This window comes from Triticum urartu, chromosome 1 (assembly GCF_003073215.2).
Source record: "Triticum urartu cultivar G1812 chromosome 1, Tu2.1, whole genome shotgun sequence".
Classification (NCBI taxonomy): Eukaryota; Viridiplantae; Streptophyta; class Magnoliopsida; order Poales; family Poaceae; genus Triticum; species Triticum urartu.
Window position 1 is genome coordinate 71,761,195 of NC_053022.1, and position 17,088 is coordinate 71,778,282.

The window sequence follows — 17,088 nt, forward strand, 5'->3', positions numbered from 1 at the left end:
ATTTGCACTCTTCGGATAAAGGATGTGCTGATCTTGGAGGAGACAACCCAATGAGCCACGACTTTGTCCCCTCCTTCGTTTGCTTTGCAAATCTAGCCAATCTAGAGAAGAGGGAAGCACTACATGAGCCACGGGATAAAAGAGAATGGGGCAAAGTAGAAAATATGAAGGGTACAAAACTGCATGAGCCACGAGATAAAAGAGAATGGGGCAAAGTAGAAAATATGAAGGGTACAAAACTATCCTCATACATGGGGTCCTAGATCCAGTACGACGCCACTAAGAAACGCTCAGACGAGTACCCGCATGGTTGGCCGGACAATCGCTAAGAGGAATCATTCGTGCCGCTCGCTGACCGCCGACCCAACACGGAATGCTCGAAGGAGGGCTGCCACTGTTGGCGGGACAATCACTAGGGAGGAATTCACCCGCGCTGCTCGCCGGCTCGTCTCCTAACCCTAGATTCTCATGGTAAGGAAGAGAAAGGAAACCGAATCGTGGAAAGGTACGGGACGACTCAGCCTCAAGATGTTTCCGTACCGATGGAGAGGATTCTCGCGGGGTTCAGTTTGAAATTTGTACATCCTCATCCTCCCTTCTCGCATTGCACATTATTTATCCAATGATACAAGATCAAGTTCTCTTGTTTTCGCTGAATGTCCGGTTTCCACTAGATTTACATTCGATGCGATTGTACCGTGTTAGACTGCTCACAGTGAGGAGTAACATAAAGTAGTAACTTGTCGATGTTATTAGTCTATGTTACTACCTCCATAGTGGATAGTAACATATGAGTCGTATCATGAAATAATTCATTTATTAGGCCATAGACTCATTATGCCTTGAAATGTGTGATGTTATAGTAACTACATAAGTTACCATAAATCTCTCTCTCCTCATTAATTAACTGCCACATAAGCAATCTTGTATTGTAATGTGTGATGTTACTAGTTAAGTTATTTTCATTGTGACTAGTCTAAAGAAAACTTGGAGGGAATAGAGAGTTACTTTTGCTAGCAAATCCGTGTTCTTGTAGGGATTAGCATGTTTCCAGTACTGTCAAGGGTGTTTCTGAAAAGAGAGAGAGAAGATAACCCGACGTGCAAACCCCGAAGGCCCAAACCCCAGTAGGTCTCGCCCCTCCCGATCCGAACCCAGACCCAAAACCAACACCGGCGGCGGCTGCAGCGATGGCGGCGGCGGCGATGAACACGGACGTGGAGGCGGTCGACTTCGACTCCGACGACGACGATCTCATGGACGAGGAGGGTACCATCGAACCCTCGCCGGCCCCCGCTCCCCGCCTCCGATCTACCATCGCAGGGGGCGGCGGCGGCGACGACGATGCCCCGCGTAAGACTAAGGGGCGCGGCTTCCGCGAGGACCCTAACTCCTCGTCCGCGCACCGCGACTCGCGGTTAGCTGGCGCAGGCCGCTCTGGCTTCGACGCCCTCGCCTCCGATGGCGGCCCTGGACCCGTGCGCTGTACGTCTCCATCCCTGTCCCTCCCTCCCGTGTTTCCCGATAAGAAGATTTCTAGTCAGGTAGGGCGGCGTGGTCTGACGCTCGCGTAGGTCTGGTAACCTAGTATGTTTTCTTCTTCGACGTGTTAGTTTTGCTGTTTGAGGAACGAGATCTGAATGCCAAGGCACTGCAAAGATCCCGTCTTGATAGGTTTCTTCCGATGCCCATGGGCTGCTGCGTACGGCAAGGAGATATTTGGGTTCCTTGCTGCTATAGATTGCCTTTTTCTTGAGCAATGTAGATATACAGATGGATGCTTTGGGCGATTTGGTCGGCTGGTTTCCTTGGGGTTGGAAATTGCTGCGTGTTCATAGTTTACCAAGATTGTTTACCTATGATTTTAGTGTAGATCTCTGAACCGTTTCATCCTACATTTTAGTGACCAGCGTGGAGCATAAATACGATTCTTTTTGGATGTTTGCCTCAGGATTCGTTTTCTGCTTGAGACTGTGGGTTACTTTTAATTGCAGCCCGTGAGTTGGTTTGCTGGGATGATTATTTTTTGTTTGTGAAAAAGATTTTTTTAATGTGCTTGACTGCTGAGGTTGTTCTTTGATTGAAGCTGTGGCTATCTTACTTCTTGTGATGTGAACGGTCATGACTTAGGGCGTTGTCTTCTGTATTATTTTTCATTACATAATTAAATTAATAGTCCCCTTAACATTCAGTTCCTCCAATAAGCTTGGTACGAATTGATAAGCTCTGAATGCAGGAAGGGAAACCTTAGAGCTTTCTTCGCTTATCTTCCCAAGCAGACCATATGTTTCTCATTATCCTATTTCTCTGTCTTTCCAACCAGCATTCCCCTTAACATTCTGTATTATTTTTCATTATGCAATTGATGGTGCTTGATTGCCATACATCCACAAAACCTTTGAATATTTTTAGTCTCAACTTCTGTTGAGTTCTATTAGCGAAGTGTTGCATGACATACTCCCGTTGCTATTTTCTGCTCATACCAAAGCTTGCTTTGTATAAAGCAATGAATCAAATAATATACTATTAGTAACTAAATAACTGCAACTGCATTTCTGGACGCTGTCCTTTTCAATGTGTATTTCCTTGCAGAAATTGTCACTAATGGAGTTATTTTCTTGTATGCTTTGCCTTGTGTACAGCCATTGAAGGGTGGATTGTACTGGTTACTGGAGTTCATGAAGAAGCTCAGGAGGAGGACCTCCATAATATTTTCGGGGATTATGGTCAGGTCAAGAACTTGCATTTGAATTTGGATCGCCGGACTGGATTTGTGAAGGTATGCTTCCTACCACCTCTAGTCCTTACATTTTGCGGAGATGCCATTCGGTTTAGTTTTGTTTTCTAGTTTTGCACTCGTGAAATCCTCAGGCTATTCCTTAATTATGAGTAAGACAGGCAGCATAGTTTGTCATCCATAGAATAAGAACAGGGTTTGCTTGCATCCTTTCTTATCCCCTCCTTAATATATGTGTGGCTTCCCTTCTCCTATGCAGGGATATGCTCTAATTGAGTATGAGAACTTTGAGCAAGCCAAGCGTGCAATAAGAGAATCAGACGGAACTGAGCTTCTATCGCAGATAATAAGTGTTGACTGGGCATTTAGTAATGGCCCTGTCAAACAGAGAAGTACTCGGAAGAGGTATGGTTTATGTGAGCTTTCGTATTTAGTTCTTTTTTTTTTGGTTATGTTAGAAGGAAACTGCAGGCATGACAGCTACAGGTTTGATTTGCCCAATATATTTGTGAGAACCTTCCAGATATAGTGATAAAAACGTTGCTTAGGTACTCTGAACTACAAATTAGTGTCCAACTGGCCATAATTATCATCCATATATGAGGCTTTTAGGCAAGCACTAAAGCAGGAGCCAGCTCTAGATTTTGGCGCACAGACTGCTCGGGTGAAATGTCACCAGACGCTTACTTGAGAGTTGAAAGTGGGGAGAGCAAATCATTCTAAATTATGATAAAAAAATTAGACTAGGAATGAAGAATATAAATCTACAGCGTGTTTGCTTGGGGGTAGTTAGAGCTAGGGAACGAGCTAGGGAATGGGAATTGAAGGGGTATGAGACTTCAAATCTATTGTTTGGTTAGGGGGATTGGGAATTCATATGGGAATAGTCATGGGACTTGAGACTCCAACTCCCACCGTTTTATTAACAGGGGGGGGGGGGGAGTTGGAAGGGAATTGTTTTGTTTTAGTGAGTCAATCTTAACCCTTTATCATAACTTATGTTAACTTCCTTGTCTAGTCCCTCGTCAATTCCCACAAACCAAACAACAGAATACAGTTTCTCCTCAAATTCTCACACATAATTCCTATCATGCGCCAAACGGAGGATTGGGATAAAATGACTCATCCCATGTCTAATCTCAATAGAACTCCCTACTCTAAATTCCCATTCCCCTTCCCAAATGTTGCCAAACATGCTAGGTTAAGTTTGCTAAACCTAGTTTGATGAAGTTAGTTTTGGTTTGGTACTTTGGTTAAACGTGTACTGGCCACCCAACTGAAAACCACCAAATCATTATGATAAAAAGAACATTAGGAATAAAAATTATAAATCTAAATTATAAGTTTGCTAAACTTAGTTGTTAGTAATTGGATGAAGTTATGTACCTTCTGAACTCTTCTTGCATGCTTAGTATAATCCCAAGAAGATTTTTCCTGGCTGGTTTTCAAGTTCTTGAAATGCTTTAATCTGAGGGGTTGGGGTTCACTTCATTCATAACACATCCTTGGAGGAATGCCAGATTAAGTATGTTATATGAGGTCCCTGGTTAATTACACAAGTTATCCTTTATTCCTTTTGTACTCTCCCAAACAAGTAGTTTTCCCCCCTCTGCTTTATGCACTTCTTTTCTAATATCTGCTGAGATTCCCCAAGTAATAATGTAGTACTCTCTCCGTCCGAAAATAAGTGTCTCAAGCTTAGTACAACTTTGTACTAAAGTTAGTTATTTTAGGACGGAGGGAGTATTTCTACAGTAGTTAATCATAGGGGATTTCAGTTAAATTTTGGCCAAGTGCTTTTGGCTATGTAATATGATTTCATGGATTTTAATTATACATTGGCTTGTACATATGATTTATTTCTTCCAATATTTCCTAGTTTTACCTTGGCTATGCTTTTCTTGTCTTTGTTTCACTTTTTAATCATAGTCTGAATCCGAGTCACCGACCAAATGCATACATAGTTCAGTATGTTCTTTACACAGCTCTCAGAACAGAATATAATACTTGAGTTTGTACTGTGTTCATTTCAGATCACCGAGGCCTAATCGCTCAAGGAGCCCACCAAGGAGAAGATACCCTTAGGAGCGACGGAAGTGCGAGAATCATGGGCTTTCAGTTGTTTGCTTATCTTATCGTAATTTGACGGCGGCCCTTGTCTCTCTGTACCAATTTCCGGTAGTAGTTGTATGGCATCTTCAAGGTCCTTCCTTTGGTGGATGGAGCCATGTTTGCTGTTGAAGTTTGGCTTGCCAGTTTGAGACAATTGTAGCCTTTGATGTTGGATCCGTGATGTGTTGGATTGGAATGTTTGTGCCACAATTTAATGAACTTGAAGATGGGTAATTTGTATTATTATTTCTTCTATCATTATTTTTTACTCATCTGCCCAACTTGTTTGATAGACTTCTGTTTTTCTTTTCTTCACTTATGCCACATGCCTGCTTGTCAGTTTACTGGGTCCCATCAGGCCTTTATTGAGCATTGCAATTTCGCTAAGCATAACAGCAAGTACGATGAGGTAATGTAGGTAGGCTGTAATACTTTAAATAATATATTTTTGCTGAGTTGGATGAGAGAGAAGAGAAGTGAGCTTTAACATGATCTCCAACACTCTGAGAAACATGTGGGTCATATATTGATGTACTCCCTCCGTTCCTAAATATTTGTCTTTCTAGGCATTTCAAATGGTCACAAGATACGAATGAATGTAGACTTATTTTAGAGTGTAGATTCACTCATTTTGCTTCGTATGTAGTCATTTGTTGAAATGTCTAGAAAGACAAATATTTAGGAACGGAGGGAGTAGTATACTAGTATGACTAACTATTGTATGAGTGGGTTATAAAATTGACTATAAGTGACATGGCAAATTCATGTAGCCGATTGTTGGCTATACTATTAACCATGCTTTTTAAGAGCTACCTTCTGTGTTCGTTGACTTGCGCGAACACGTAGTTTGTCACCGCACAGCCAGTTGCCCTCATTGTAGGCCGAGCTGCATGGCCTTGCAGCTCGCTTTGCCTTCACCCTCTTGGTTGCAACATCGCTGTGTGGGGTTCCAACATTGCCACCAGTCATTGTCGTAGCATGCCACGTGCCTATCGCATCACCCATTGCTTCGCCATGCAATTTTTGTTGTCGCCGCAGCCGGTTGAAGCTTTCTTGGCCGCTGGTTGCAACATTTTGCGGTTGCCTCGTCTCGGGTTGAAACTTTTTCAAAAGCTGGTTGTAGCTTTCTCACCCGCCGATCGTAGCATTTTATGATGCTGGTCGCAGCTCCTCCGTGTGACGGTGACATCCCCTACTTTCTCTGGTTCCTGCAGGAAAAAAACCGACGACACCGATTCATAGCATTTGACGCTGCTGGTTGCAGCTCCATTGAGCGCCGATCGCGACCCCTGCTCTCTATTTCCAGCAAAAAATGGCGCCAACGGTAGCAATTGGTGCACTGGTTGTAGCTCCCCTACCAAGTTCCTTGGGATACGTGCCTGCAGTTGTAGCGCACGGTCCCAACATCCGCGGTAGCCAATTCTAGCATCGGTAGCACGCGAGTTATTTACCGAAAACCACCACATTATGGGCTAGGGTAACAACTTGATACCACATTTGGACCAGGTCACAAAAAACCACCGGTTTTGCGCCTAATGCGTAACGCGGAGCACTGATACTCGAATTTAGTCGAGAAAACGGTGAAACCGACAGGTGGGGCCCGTCAGTCGGGATGGCGTGGCAAATACCAAGCACACAAAAAACCTTTGACTAGCTGAGGTGGCAGATGAGCCGCGGGCCCCGCCTGTCATTGACTACATGGTCATCTTCATCCCATCTCTATTTCTATGGAGCATTGTGTCGAGCAGCTTGTGTGCGGCGAGCCATCTCTGCCGATGCAAGTCGAGAGCTCCATGGCCATGGCAGCCGAGGCCCTACCCGACGTCCAGATCCTCCTCTCCCTTTTCCTCTTCGTCTGGAGCTCGCTCCCGTCCTCCAGCCTGAAAGTGCGTTATATCGACTAGAGGGGGGTGAATAGGTGATTTTTATGAAAGTCTTCAAAACGTGGAAGTTATGAAGACAAACAGTAGAGATATGTCCTATCACTATGTAGCGGAAGTTAGATTACACTAGGCAAGCCATGGTCAAGTATTCAATAGAGTGAAAGCACAATGACAAGTAGCTATAGTGTAATAAGGATCAGGTAGGAAGAAGTTATGAAGCCAAACAAATCATACAGTTACGTTGTGAAGACAAAAGATATAGCAAGCATGCAATGGCTTCACAATGAGTAACAGTAAGTAAGAGGAAGTGAAGATGAAACCAGTGACTCGTTGAAGACAATGATGTGTTGGAGCAGTTCCAGTTGCTGTGACAACTGTACGTCTGGTTGGAGCGTCTAGGTATTTAAACCTTAGGACACACAGTCCCGGACACCCAGTCCTGAACACGCAGCTTAGGACACCAAGTCCTCACCGTATTCTCCTTGAGCTAAGGTCACTTAGTCCTCGCCCAATCACTCTGGTAAGTCTTCAAGGTAGACTCCCAAACCTTCACAGACTTCGTTCACTGGCAATCCACAATGTCTCTTGGATGCTCTGAACGCGACGCCTAACCGTCTGGAGGATGCACGGTCCTCAAGTGTAATAAGTCTTCAGATCACATAGACAAGAAGACTTAAGTGATGCCCAATGTTCTCTGGCTCTGGGTGGTTAGGGCTTTATCCTCGCAAGGAATTCTCTCTCTCAAAGGCTTCGAGGTGGGTTGCTCTCAAACGACAAAAGCCGTGCACTGAAATCTGAGCAGCCAACCGTTTAGGGTTGTAGGGGGTGGGCTATTTATAGCCACTTGGCAACCTGACCTGATTTGTCCGAAATGACCCTGGGTCACTAAGGAACTGACACGTGTCTCAACGGTCAGATTTCAAACTCTCATGGCAACTTTACTTGGGCTACAAGCAAAGCTGACTTGTCCAGCTCTGGACAAGATTCACTCTCATTGTCTTCACTCGAAGACATAGGTTTTTGGTTTAGGCATCACTTCAGTCATTCTAACTGGTTCTTCTGGACCCCACTTAACAGTACGGTGGTTCCTATGACTCAACACAAAGGAAAAGAACTACGAAAGATCTAAGTCTTCGAGCTCCATAGGCTTCATAACGTGTCTTCTTTTGTCATAGTCTTCAATGTGAATATCTTCATATACCACTTTTGACTTCAATGTCTTCATACATTTTTAGGGGTCATCTCTGGTAGTAAAATCGAATCAATGAGGGACTTCTACCTGTGTTATCCTGCAATTCTCACAAACACATTAGTCCCTCAACTAGGTTTGTCGTCAATACTCCAAAACCAACTAGGGGTGGCACTAGATGCACTTACAATCTCCCCCTTTTTGGTGATTGATGACAAACCAGTTGAAGTTTTCAACGGGGAATATAGTCTGTGAAATTGTAAAGGATAAGGAATTGTCTTCATAAGTTGCAAGGGCTCCCCCTGAAGATGTGCATACAAGTTAATTTGCTTTTGGAATGCAAATGCACATGGCAGGTTGTACTTGTGGAGATCCACTTCAGCTTATGATGACAATCCACTATGCATGTGAAGATATATGAAGATAATGACATGCATAATGGAAAATGGACGTCTGCAGAATGGGATAAGTGCGGAATTTATCGTCGCACATGCGGAATTTATCTTCACAAAACAGAGTGGCAAACAAGTAGCAGACGACCATCTGGTTTAAGTGCTACAACTCATAAGAACCAAATGTAAAACAAGAGTTGTAAGCACGAAGCAAAATATAACAAAACATAAAGCACCCGCCCATATTGACCCGCTTGAAGACTATCAACCCATATGCTTCTCCCCCTTTTGTCAGTAAGGACCAAAAAGGTTTGAAGACATAGAGTGTCTACTCGTTCCTAGGAGCAGCAGGGTCGTTGGAGGTGTTTGGCGGTGCAGAAGAGCTTGGAGGTGCTGAAGCAGGTGGTGGTGAGGTAGCATCGTCTTCTTCATCAATGATTCTGGCAGTGACTGTGGCAGCAGATGAAGAAAACTCAGAGTCTTCAAGTAATGGCGTGCTTCGCATCACAGCCCTTCTAGGAGGTGTGGTGTCAAACTTGAATCGCTCAGTGAAGCCATCCTCTTCAAGTTCAGCTTCAGTGCACATCATTGATAGCCCTTTCCATGTACGACGACAGGTTTCATTGGGTAACGAAGGCATTCTTGGTGGCAAGATTTCGAAGACGATTAACATCCACCAAGAGGCTTTTCATCTGTCGCTTTATCCAGTCATGATGCCTATCTTGTTTTTGATGAAGGGCCACAAGAAGCTCTCGGTCAGTGAGAACACGAGCGCGCTTCTTGGGTCTTGAAGCAGTTGCACTGTCAGTGGCTTCAGTTGAAGCCGGGTGTGGTGCACGTGTAGTGCCAGCCAAAGGATACACCCTGGAGATGGCTTCAACACCTTCAACGTTTTGAGTGAAGCTCTGGTGTTCTGCATTCTGAAGACTCAAAGGTTGCTTGGCAGGTTCAGCATAGATGGCTTCAGCAGAGGTATCCACATCTGGCAAGAAGATCCGATGGTTGCGGGCTGAGGGCTGATATGAGATCGCAGAATGAAGCTTGATCAGTCTCATTACCCAAGGAGCATAGAACTTCAAACCAAGTAAATCTGAGCCAGATGCAGCAAGTTGGCGTATGAAAAAGTCCTGTGCGTTGAAGCATTTGCCATGAAGGATACAGAATATCAGAGTTTTCATTGCACCCTCGATCTTGGCATTTGGAGAGTGCCCTTTGATAGGCCAGAGAGTCCGCCGGATAATGTGATAGATGGTTCGTGGCAGGTACTCAAAGTCTTCAACGAAGAACTCTGTTGGATAAGGAGCATCGAGGGGCAACGGCTTCATCATGGAGAGCATCTGACTCATATTCGGTTCAGGCCTCTGGAATATGCTCTCAAGAGCTTCAGTGTGTAGTGGACAGCCTTCCTCGAAGAATTCGCCAGGAGTGGGCAGGCCGGTGAGCTCAATGATATCAAATGCATTGGCTTCGTGATGGACATTGCCGGTCATCCACTCCAGGGTCCAAGTCTTCGGATCTCTGTTGTATCCTTTGATGTGGAGGGTGGCATAGAATTGCAGCAGAAGCTCTTCATTCCAGTGCTCTTCATCAGTCACAAACTGCAGCAGACCCACTTGCTTGAAGCAATCCAATGCTTCCTCTAAACATGGCAGACCAGCAATGGCTTCAACATCAAGGCGCTTGTGCGGGAAGATGCGACCTTGGTTGTATAGGATGCATGAATAGTAGCTGCGCTGAGGATAGCTCCAGAACCTATCTGATGAAATCCTTTCCCTTGAATAGGGGTTCTTGGAGCTGTTGAAGAACGTATTATCTGCCATGAAGCTATTGATGTTAAAGGACCCAGGTGCTGATGCAAGACCTGGGAACCTCGGCAGCCGTGGGACTGGCTTCTGGACATGAGGCCTATGCTCAACATGGTAATCAAATTGAGGACCTGCAGCAGACTCAGGAACAGAAGTGTCTGGATCAGTAGCTTTGCTGTCTTCTGAAGCTTTTGGTGGGGAGGGCTCCACATTGGCTTCAGTGTTGGTTGTGGCAGCCTCAATATTTTCAGCCTCCACTTGACTAGCTGGAGGGTCAGACTTAGGCACGTTCTCCTGGAGAACTGCTTCATGGTGTAGCGGGGGAGTAGGATCTTGTGGTACTTCTTCATTTTCTTCGGCTGATGCAGCCGGAATGTCTTCAGCATAGACTTGAGGCCTTGGACCTCTGCGAAGCCTGCGGAATGCAGACGACGCCTGTGGGGTTGGAGTGGGCTGGGCCTCAAAGTCTTCTTCCTCTTGAGGGCGATCCGCCCATGACGCATCTTGTGCAATTGGCGTCAGAGGACGACCAATGCTGATGAGTTCGCTGTGTTCATACTGGGGAAGGGCTGCATCATCTTGTACATTGTCCTGATGACCAATGTCTTCAGCAGCGATGGGGTCGACTGCTGGTATGTCTTCAGCTTCAGGAGCCTCTGTGGAAGTAGGCTCATGAACTGTCAGTTGTCGTTCTGCGTTCGGGTGAACCATAGAAATAGGTTCAACTATCAAGGGCTCTGTGGGAGCAGCCCGAGATTTCTTGGGCTTTCTTTTCTTCTTGCTGGGAGCAGTAGGAGAGGCTTCAGAGCTTTTCCGCTTCCGGGCTTCAGCCTCAGCAGTTCTTGTCTTCTTGAGCTCTGAAGCTGTTGACCGGCTCTTTGGCTTCGAGCCAGTCGTTGCAGTTGGGAAGACAAGCGGAACTGCTTCCTGCCTTGATGCCTCTGGTTCAGCTGGAACAGTGTTCTTCTTTTTCTTTGCGGCCATCTTGGGGTCGATGCCAGGACGCCCAAGTGCCTTGCGCTTCTCAGCCTCATTGTAGGCTTGCACACATCTCTCAGCTAGAGACTTCATCCGCTCACGTGAACCTTGAGCTTCTGCACGCTTCTTCAGAAAGTTTTCCTTGAGCTCGTGCATCATGATCTTGAAGCTCTTCACTTCTTGCACGCTGAGCTTGGCCACATGCTTCTTGAACTGAGCCTTTTCATGATCAATTTTCTGCTTCAGTTCAACAATGCGCTGGGCAATTGCAAGTTCTGAAGCAATAGCGCCTTGGAAGGCGACGCTGAGGCCAACGGGCAGCTGCAGATCTTCGAAGCTGATATTGGGGGAGGCAAACCACTCGTCAATGAAGTCGTGGATGATGGCAACATCAAAGAGAGGCAGATTGTTGAATATTTCAGCTTCTTCTTTACTCTTGATGAGCTTCCCGAGAGCGTCATCTCCAAGATCTTCATCACTTGACAGATCAATGGCTTCGCTGCGCAGAATGGCAGCAGCTGTGAGCTCTTTGCCGGTGTGTGGCTTAGGCATCTTGGCCTTCTGGGGCTTGGAGACGCGGGATACGTCTTCAGTCTGCACACTGTCTTCAAGAGGTGCAGTTGTCAATGGCTTCGCCCTTGAGATTTTTGGTGAAGGGGCCGGCTTTGAAGCTTTTGGCTTCTTAGACTGCTTAGGCTTCACCACTGCAGGCACTGCAGGCGCTTCATCAGACTCAGTGTCAGCTGCAGGCTCATTCACTGCAGTCCCTTGAACCAAGATGTAGGTGATGAGGCCTTCGAGGTTGGCAAACGGACCGATGACATTGGGTTCTGCTTCGCGTGTGCCATCTACCCTTGGTGCTGAGGGACCAGGGTTGAAGTCTAACCCAAATTTCTTCTTGTTCTGCTTCGCTGATTGTTTGGCAAACTGGAAGTTGCGCTTGAACAGATTGTCGTCACGACACCAGAGTAGTGACGACGGATGTGCATCATCAGGCAGTGGTCCTCGAACCATGCATGGGTAGAAGCTTTGGGCAATAGCTTCATCTCTGGACCTGGGTACAAGGTTCTTGTAAAGGATGTCCCCCCACGGTTTCTTGATGGCACTTTTCTCAGCATACTCTTGGGTTGTGAAGCGGTATTTGAACCATTGTTCTGCCCAGTAGCGTCGAATCCATTGAATTCTGGTCTTGTGCTGCCCATAATTCTCTTCAAGATCTGTTTTATACATTTCTGCCAGGTCATCAGGCAGATCTTTGGATGTTCCTCCACGTCTCTGTCTGCCCCCCTTCCTTGCTGCTGCTTCTGAAGCCATAAACTTTAACTTGAAAGGCTTCAAAACTTTCAAAGGCTTCAAAGGCTTTCTTTTGCTGGACTAACAGGAACTGACTTCAGGAGAATTTATGTGTTGCTGTAAAAACTCTGCAAATGAATGCAGACTATGAGAACCAAAGGATTCTCCCACGGACATGTACCTGTGACAGCATTAAGGTGCGAGGGAAGGGGAAGAGGTCATATACATTCTCAGAAGATTTTGAAGATAAATCAGTTTAGAAGACATTGACCTCATCGTGCGAAGACATTCACTCATAGAAAAGAAGTTGGTTCCAGATTTGTACGAACCCACAGATCAGTACAAGTGAGGAATCTAACTACTTCATGAAGCACAAGTGAATATACTAGGCATGTTATGAGATGCAGATTGAGAGATCTAACTTGTGTGAAGAAAAACTTCTTATGGTAGAAAGTGACAGAACCATGGGATCAAAAGGGGCTGTAAAAAGACGTTTTATTTACCACACTTGGAACTGCTAGACGAAGTGGGAGATGATGCCGAGCAGTTCAATCCTCCGTGCCCTAACTTGGCGACGGAAGACACCTACGGCGACGGCGGAGAGGACGATGTCCGCGATCGGCGTGAAGACGGCGTCGGAGAGGTTGCGGCAGCGAAGCGCTTCGTCGCCGGCGTCGTCGAGAGCTAGCGGTGGCGCTAGGGTTCGTGCGAGGGTGGAAGAAGGAGATAATGACCGCGGTAAGTGTGAATTTATAGGCGCAGGGGCGGCACTGCGCTATTAGTCAGGTGCCCCTGGCGATTCGTATTTGAGTAGTATGTGGCCATTATGCGGTATTTTGGGGGTAGTTCCACATCCCACGCACGCCTGGATTGTCGGGCGGTCGTTCCTACTTCTCCGGATTTTATGTGGAGGAATGAGCATTGAAAACAGACTTTATGGTTGTCTCTATATCTTCTGCTGACAAGGACGCAGTGAAGACATTCGACAGTTTCAATAGAATGCATATGACTTAGAGAGATAGAGTTTGAGATAGAAAGCATAGAGAAGTTTGGGGTCCGATCACATTCACTTAGTTCAAAAGATTCAACACGAAGACATAGCTATAAGTGAATGCTGTAGAGGACAGAACACTAGCATATATATATATATATATCTATACAATCAACATAGTGAAGATAATCATGAAGACATGTTCGAAGCCAAACCAAATGTGAAGACAACCAAATGTGAAGACATTGCAAGGTAACGCCATGAGAGAAACACTTCAAAGAGAACGTTTGGTGGTGGCGTTACCCACCGTATAGGAAGTATTAGACCCAGACACGGCGCACAATTATCGTGGCGCTCCGAAGTCAAATTCCACATTAATGTATTCACACTTAGAATGTATGTCTTCATTGATTGAAGATATACTTTACTTCGTGTGTTGCACATCTAAGTTATCAATATGCATAAGGGTTAGGATGTGTGCCTGATTACAGGACATTTGAGGATTCCAGGATATTTAGCTCACACCGTAACTTGCAAAACCTCTTCTCATCCAAGGGCTTGGTGAAGATATCTGCCAATTGCTCTTCAGTGTTGACGTGTATGATATCAATGTCTTCCTTCACAACATGATCTCTGAGAAAGTGATGACAAATTTCAACGTGCTTTGTCTTCGAGTGCTGAACTGGGTTGTTGGCAATCTTGATGGCGCTTTCGTTGTCGCAGTAAAGTGGCACTTGCTTCAGATGAATGCCATAGTCCTTGAGTGTTTGCTTCATCCACAGAAGCTGAGCGCAGCAAGATCCAACGGCAATGTATTCAGATTCAGCAGTGGAGAGAGATACACAGTTCTGCTTCTTTGAAGACCAACATACAAGTGATCGTCCCAGAAAGTGACATGTGCCTGACGTAGACTTGCGATCAACTTTGTCACCAGCATAATCAGCATCCGAGAATCCAACCAAATCAAACTCTGAGCCCTTTGGATACCATAATCCTAGAGTTGGGGTGTGAGCCAAATATCGAAGAATTCGCTTCACAGCTAAGTGATGCGACTCCTTTGGTGCCGCTTGAAATCGAGCACACATGCAAACACTAAGCATAATATCTGGCCTAGATGCACATAGATAAAGTAAAGAACCAATCATGGAGCGGTATACCTTTTGATCGAACTCTTTACCATTGTCGTCAGGACCCAGATGATGTTTGGCTGGCATTGGTGTTGTGAAGCCTTTGCAGTCTTGCATACCGAACTTCTTCAGGCAATCTTTGAGATACTTCTCTTGAGATATGAAGATGCCATTGCGTTGTTGTCGTATTTGAAGACCAAGAAAGAACTTCAGCTCCCCCATCATGGACATCTGATATTGCTCTTGCATCATATATCCAAACTCTTCACTGTACTTCTGATTGGTGCATCCGAAGATAATGTCATCCACATATATTTGGCACACAAACAGTTCACCATCATATGTCTTCGTGAAAAGAGTGGGATCTAGGGAACCAAGTATGAAGCCTTTGCTCTTCAGGAAGTATTTGAGTGTATCATACCAGGCCCTAGGGGCTTGTTTGAGGCCATACAGCGCCTTGTTGAGCTTGTATACCATGTCAGGATGTTTGGATTTTCAAAGCCAGGCGGTTGTGCAACATACACTTCTTCTTCAATCTGGCCATTTAGAAAGGCACTCTTCACATCCATTTGATACAGAAGTATGTTATGATGATTTGCATAGGCCAGCAGTATGCGTATGGCTTCAAGCCTAGCCACAGGAGCAGAAGTTTCATCGAAGTCAATGCCTTCCACTTGAGTATATCCTTGAGCAACGAGACGAGCTTTGTTTCTGACAACTTGACCATGCTCATCTTGCTTGTTGCGGTATATCCATTTGGTGCCTATTATATTGTGCTTGCGAGGATCAGGACACTTAACCAGTTCCCATACATTATTCAGCTCAAACTGTTGAAGCTCTTCTTGCATAGCTTGAATCCATTCAGGTTCCATAAAGGCTTCTTCAACTTTCTTGGGTTCTGAGATTGAGACGAATGCGAAGTGCCCACAGAAATTTGCCAGTTGAGTTGCCCTTGAACGAGTGAGTGGACCAGGTGCATTGATGCTGTCAATCTGCACTTCATTGGCAACACGAGGATGTACAGGGCGAAGACTTTGCTCTTGCTGATCTGTGTTGTTGTTGAGAGGAATGTCTTCAGGCTGAGCATTGTCTTCATGTTGATCAGGTGCTGAGATGATAAGTTCTTCTTCAGGATGAGCTTCAGAAGGTATAATCTCTCCAGTTCCCATTAGCTTGATTGATTCACTAGCTGGAATTTCATCTAGCACATTTGGCAGTTGCTCTCTTTGTGAACCATTTGTCTCATCGAACCGCACATCCACTGTTTCAACCACTTTGTAATGAAAGAGATTGAAGACTCTGTAGGAGTGCGAGTCCTTTCCATATCCAAGTATAAAACCCTCATGTACTTTTGGTGCAAACTTTGAGGTGTGGTGTGGGTCCTTGATCCAGCACCTTGCGCCAAATACTCTGAAGTAACTAACATTTGGCTTCTTGCCAGTTAGGAGTTCATAAGATGTCTTGTTCAGAAGCTTGTGAAGATAAACACGATTGATTGTATGGCATGCAGTGTCAATGGCTTCAGTCCAGAATTTTCTTGGAGTCTTGTATTCATCTAGCATCGTTCTGGCCATCTCAATGAGTGTTCTGTTCTTGCGTTCGACGACGCCATTCTGCTGTGGCGTGTACGGAGCTGAGAATTCATGTGTGATGCCCAAGGTATCAAGATATGTATCAAGGCCAGTGTTCTTGAATTCAGTGCCATTGTCACTTCTGATGTGCTTTATCTTGGCGCCAAAATTGTTCATAGCTCGATTGGCGAAGCGTCTGAAGACATCCTGCACTTCAGTCTTGTAAAGGATTATGTGCACCCAAGTATATCGAGAATAATCATCAACAATAACGAAGCCATAGAGGCAAGCAGTAGTGGTAAAAGTTGAGTAGTGAGTGGGACCAAAAAGATCCATGTGAAGCAGTTCGAAGGGTCGAGTAGTGGTCATGATTGTCTTCGAGGGATGTTTTGCCCTCGTCATCTTCCCTGCTTCACAGGCACCGCATAAGTGATCTTTCTTGAACTTGACGCCCTCGATGCCTATGACATGTTTCTTCTTCGCAAGGGTGTGGAGGTTCCTCATGCCAGCATGCCCAAGCCTCCGATTCCAAAGCCAGCATTCTGAAGCTTTTGCAAGAAGACATACTGCAAGCTGTGGCCCTGCTGAGAAATCTACCACATACAAATCATCTTTTCGATACCCTTCAAACACTAGAGACTTGTCAGATTCCATTAGTACAAGGCAACGATATTTTCCAAACATTACGATCATGTTCAAATCGCAAAGCATCGAGACAGACATTAAGTTGAAGCCAAGGGATTCCACAAGCATGACTTTATCCATGTGTTGATCCTTTGAGATTGCAACTCTACCTAGACCCAATACCTTACTTTTACCAGTGTCAGCAAATGTGATGTGGCTCTTGTCGGATGGACGTAAGGTTGAGTCCATAAGAAGGCTTCTTTTGCCAGTCATGTGATTTGTACACCCACTGTCAATAATCCATTCTGAAGACTTTGAAGACGCTGGTGTCGTACCCTACAGTGCAGTTAGGGGGATAGGCTTCATGAAGAGAATTGTGAAGCAAA

At 45.3% G+C, this 17,088-nt stretch overlaps 1 protein-coding gene across 1 annotated transcript; it reads left to right on the forward strand.

Moving 5' to 3' along the window:
- The first annotated feature begins 1,101 nt into the window (after positions 1-1,101).
- Positions 1,102-5,092, forward strand: LOC125548274 (RNA-binding protein Y14A). The gene is made up of 4 exons (XM_048711927.1): positions 1,102-1,485; positions 2,643-2,779; positions 2,997-3,142; positions 4,771-5,092. The coding sequence occupies exons 1-4, from the start codon at positions 1,191-1,193 to the stop codon at positions 4,820-4,822; spliced, it is 630 nt and encodes a 209-aa protein (XP_048567884.1). The 5' UTR covers positions 1,102-1,190; the 3' UTR covers positions 4,823-5,092.
- The last annotated feature ends 11,996 nt before the right edge of the window (positions 5,093-17,088 follow it).